Genomic DNA, 5,325 nt, shown 5'->3' on the forward strand with positions numbered 1-5,325 from the left:
CCGCACACACACACACACACACATACAGACTGGGAGACAAACATACACGCACGCACGCACTCAAAAACATCATTTAGGGAAATTAGGGAGGAAAAAAAAAAGAGTAAGACCCTTAACGGCTTAATCCCTTCTTAAATGAAATTGCGTGATCTGTTTGGTCTGTGCTGCTGCTGTTTCCTGGTTATGTGAGGATAAGGGGGGGCAGGAGAGGCGAGCGGTACGAGAGAGAGAGGGCGAGGCTCTAAGTGTAACAGCAGCTCATAATAATATAAGTTGATTAAGGCACATAGACAGTTTCAGGTGCAGATGAGTAATCCTTCCGGCAGCTTCTAGAATCCCTCAGTAAGTGCCCAGCCCTGCTCATAGAATTGTTAACCAGATTTAAGCGTGCATGCATCTGGGGAGATGGTAAGAGGATGGGATTGGGGAGAAGGGGGTGAGCGTGGGCTGGCTCCCTCTAAATTTGGGTAGGGTGTGTGTGTGTGTGTGTGTGTGTGTGTGCGCGCGGAGGGGGAGGTATGGTGGAATGGGTAGGGTCGAGGGTTTGCGTGACAGTGACCTACTTCTGCCAGGGGATTTGATTGGGTAGGGTTGTGGGGTGTGCGGTGTGTGTGTGCGTGTGTGTGTGTGTGTGTGCGTGGTAGGGGGGCAGCACGAAGACACAGCATCTGTGAGGAGCCTCTTTTTTCGGAGCTTTGTCTGTAAAGTGCTCCATCCATGCCCACTGTGCATGAGACGATGGCCCCAGCAGAGCCGCCATAGCAAAAAAACGGCTCCTTTTAAATTAATTATGGGGCCTTATCCCGACAACACACTACCAGTCAACCCCAAAAGCCCCCCCTACCCCCTTCTCCAAATGTAACATAAGCCTAGTAGTAGTAGTCACATGTTTAATTTAGACATTTCTGAGGGAACAGAGAGGAGGCAAATTGAGCTTCATCTCTGTTGAGGCTTCAGTTCCCTGCTAAATGGGCTTTGCTAAGTGAGATGATTAGTCATATTCTATAGAGACTTGCCATAGGTGCAGACCCCCTGAACTTCTGGGCAGAGGGCCGGTGCGGACTGTTTCGATGCCGGGGTGTGAGGCGTAGCGAGACTGGCCCGGGCCGCCGCTGACATGGAGCAAAGTTTAAACATGTGGCACTCAGACGCAGTTGACAGTTGAAAACGTTGAAGTAAAGCATCCTGTTTCTGTTAGGATTTTGGTCTTACTATGCAGCCCTCCCAATGTGCTCGGCTCTTTTGTCTGTGGGGAAAGCTAACGTGTATGTGTGTTTGCGAGAGACAGACTGTGTGTGTGTGTGTGTGTGTGTGTGTGTGTGTGTGTCTACCGGGGGAGAGGGGGTCGTGTTTGAGAGCTGAGAGGATGTGTCAGTGCCGGGGGCAAGGCTCTCCCCCAGGGGCTGTCTCTGTCACGGGAACACCGTCCGTACTGGTGGCAGACACACTCCCCCCAGGCCCAGCATGTGCGTGTGGGAGGCTGCGTGTTTGTCTGTGACTGTTTGTGTGTGTGTGTGTGTGTGTGTGTGTGTGAGTGTGTGCGTGAGGGAGTGGTGGCTGTGTGAGAAAGGATAGGAGGGGAGGGAGGGGGGCGGGGGGTAGGATTTCAGATTTCGTGCTAATGTCCACATAGTTTCTGGAGGCTGAGGGATTTTAAATGGGGGAGCAGGTGGGGCACAGACAGGGGTGGAGGACTGAGCAGGCAGACAGGCCATGCAAGACACAGGGTCAGGCCCGTAGGTATCTCTCTCTCTCTCTCTCCCTCCCCCTCTCTCTCTCTCTCTCTCTCTCTCTCTCTCTCTCGTTTGCTCGCACTACTCTTTCAGTGTCTCTTCTCACACACATATTCCAACTCTCTCACACACATGCACATGTATAGAGACACAGGCACATTCGGAGAGAGAGAGAGAGAGAGAGAGAGAGAGAGAGAGAGAGAGAGAGAGAGAGAGAGAGAGAGGTGCCCAGGGAGACACTGACATACACATCATGTTTTTCTGCATGCACATGCTCTCAGTAACTGCACATAGCAGATGTTAAGCTGCTCAGGTGGATGCACTTAAAGTGATACTGGCAGATACATCACAAGCGACAGATCCAAAGACGTAAAAAGGGAAAGAGAGATAGAGAGACAGAGAGAGCTAGAGAGTGAGAAAGAGAGCGATGTAAATATGTGCTTTGCCTCGTGCTTTCTTGGACTGTGGCTGTACTTGTCTTTTGTCAACCAGTTCTTCCTGTGCTGGGTCTGGATGTTCTTGTTCATGTCCTGAGGCCCTGGTAGAGGGGAGAGAGAGTCTTGCCAGTAAAACATGGCCTCATTGGACATTGGAGTCTACTGAACGTGAACCTTATGGTGGTTTGGGACAGTTACAGTACATACAGACAGACAACAGGATTGTGTTATGGAGATTTGTTTTGTTTTGGCTCTTCTGATTCGCCCGTGTTTCTTATTTGCTAGTGTGGAACACATTATAGAATGATTGGAAAAAAATGTGAATGTGGAAATAACAACAGCATACAAACAGACAAACGGTGACATTAATTAACGGGTTGTGTGTGTCGCCTGGTGTGCAGACGCGCATCTGGAAATCTTCGTTGTCATCTCTCTGTGGGATAGTGACATTCTGACAGACAGTCTTAGGGAAGCTGCTCTCAGAATCGAGTAGATTAAATCATTGCTGTCAATGAGAAGGAACAGGTGACAAGAAACAACGCCCTTTATAACATTTGCATTCTTTTGTCTTTTTTCCAGCTCCCGGAAATGACAAATTATATCAGTATTAATCCTAGTAACAATAGTAATAGTAATAATGGCAAAACCAAAAAATTATTCCATGCTGAGTAAAAAGAGGCTATTACATACTAATATATCGTAGTGTTCTAAAACATAGAGCTATGTGCATATTTAGTTGTTTGAAGTTTGAAGTTTTTGGAATAATATAGCTTAAAGCAACACTAAAACACTTTCCCTCTGTCGCACATACGCTATTTGTTTATCCAGCAAATAACAGACAAGGTAGAATATGTTGCATGATTTTATGAAAGTATGATGTATTGTGACATCGAAGCAAGTCAAATTTGTAGTTTCTGATGTTTCATTTGATCAAACTACAGATACACTACCCCACCTCTTAAAGTTACATAGTGCGGTTATAGCCGATAGAGGGCCGCGAAGTGAAAGCAGAAGTGCCGTTCACCCTGTTACGAGTTGATGAACCGCTGAAATGATTTTGGAAACATTATTTTAAGGTACGAAAAACTCTTTAGTGTTGCTTTAACTCTGCAGTCTACCCTCCCTCTAGAATTTCAAACATCCTCTCTTCTGAAATAAGGACACTTATCACCCAGGGGGAGAAGATATACTCTTTTCTGATTGACTGGTGGGGTGGCTATTCATTCTGAATAATGGAACTATGAAGTAGATCTGGTGGAGTGAAGCAGATCACCATTCCATATCAACGCTTATAAATGGTAACTGTAACAACCATAGTAGGATGCCGGTGGAGCCTGGAAGCAGGCTTCACAACAATGGAATCAACTGTAAACAAGATAACTGTCCATCGCTGGGCCAAAGAAAGATGTACAAGAAACTGAACAAGTCGGCTTCTTTTTGAAAGTGAACTGAACCACTTGTTTCCTTTGCGTGCTATAAAGGCATGACTATTGCCAATAGTGATAAGCGGGATAACCCCATTCAACGAGGGGGGAGGAAAAGAAGTCCCCGACGCGCAGCGGAGTCCATTAATTCCGCCCGAGTCCATTAATTCCGTATAACAGGACACCGGGAAGGTCGTTATCCCTTAATTGTATATTTGTTTGTTTGTATGTTTGTCTGTGTGTGTGTGTCTGTGTGTGTGTGTGTGTGTGTGTGTGTGTGAGAGAGAGAGAGAGAGAGAGAGAGAGAGAGAGACACTCCTAGATACTGTATATGTTGTTAGGCAGACTAAAAAAAATTATCTTTGGTTGATAAACCCAACCGACTGGACTGTCTATATATGGACTGTTTCCTTAGCAACAGGCATAGTCTTTGTGTCATACAACAGGGTAAAGCAGAAGCCTCTGTTATCGATTAGCGCTGTGAGGGTGGTTGAAGTAGTCAATACCTAAAAGTGGAGTTAATGTGCAACTAGTCCGTTAAAGTAGAAAGGAATTTAACTCAGGCAGCATAATGTATTTTAATGTAGCCCTAGCAACTGAAAAGAGCAACATGCAGTATCTTATATTAAGAAACAAACTAACAAATAAATGCTTACTGTAATTTCCCACATATACGCCGCATTGTGTATGCCACAGGACAGTGTTTTATGCAAGTTAAAAGAAACAAAACCATATTAACACCATAGTGACTGCCCCTTGTATTAACCTCATAGCGGAAGAAATTTTGCTAAATCAATAAGCCGCTGTTAATAGTCGGGAAATTATGGTATAAGACACAAACAAATAAAACATAGATACAGAGTATTAGTATTGTACTATAGTAAATGTAGTTATCTGTAGTTATAGTGTGTAGCTGTCCTCTGCAGATGGAGTGCAGTGAGACGGAGTGCCAGTACTGCGGCGTGAGCTACCTGATCCTGCACGAGTTCCAGCGGCTGCAGCAGAGGCTGGCCGAGGCCGAGCGGAGCCTGGAGCAGCTGAGGGGCGCCGCCGAGCGCGAGAGCAGCCTGAGGAGCCAGCTGGAGCAGGCCACCGCCACACACAGCCTGCTGCAGGACAGGTAGGGGCCACACACACACACACACACACACACACACACACACACACACACACACACACACACAGCCTGCTGCAGGACAGGTAGGGGCCACACACACACACACACACAGCCTGCTGCAGGACAGGTAGGAGACACACACACACACACACAGCCTGCTGCAGGACAGGTAGGGGCCACACACACACACAGCCTGCTGCAGGACAGGTAGGGGCCACACACACACACACAGCCTGCTGCAGGACAGGTAGGGGCCACACACACACACACAGCCTGCTGCAGGACAGGTAGGGGCCACACACACACACACACAGCCTGCTGTAGGACTGGAAGGGGCCACACACACAGCCTGCTGCAGGACAGGTATAGAGGCCACACACACACAGCCTGCTGCAGGACAGGTATAGAGGCCACACACACACAGCCTGCTGCAGGACAGGAAGGGGCCACACACATAGCCTGCTGCAGGACAGGAAGGGGCCACACACAGCCTGCTGCAGGACAGGTAGGACACACACACAGCCTGCTGCAGGGCAGGTATATGGGCCACACACACAGCTTGCTGAAGGACAGGTAGGGGACACAAACAGGCTGTATTCCTTTGAACAGTCATT

General features: G+C 47.8%; 1 protein-coding gene across 1 annotated transcript in view; it reads left to right on the forward strand.

Annotated features, from left to right (window-relative positions):
* Positions 1 to 4,520: 4,520 nt before the first annotated feature.
* The window catches only part of LOC134100052 (protein LEKR1-like), a gene marked incomplete at its 3' end in the record, with an annotated part of 17,958 nt that continues 17,153 nt past the window's right edge, over positions 4,521 to 5,325 (forward strand). Inside the window, exon 1 of the mRNA XM_062553099.1 lies at positions 4,521 to 4,714. Within this exon, the coding sequence (XP_062409083.1) occupies positions 4,521 to 4,714 (194 nt within the window). The remainder of the gene's footprint in view (positions 4,715 to 5,325) is intronic.

Source organism: Sardina pilchardus, chromosome 13 (assembly GCF_963854185.1).
Source record: "Sardina pilchardus chromosome 13, fSarPil1.1, whole genome shotgun sequence".
Classification (NCBI taxonomy): domain Eukaryota; kingdom Metazoa; phylum Chordata; class Actinopteri; order Clupeiformes; family Clupeidae; genus Sardina; species Sardina pilchardus.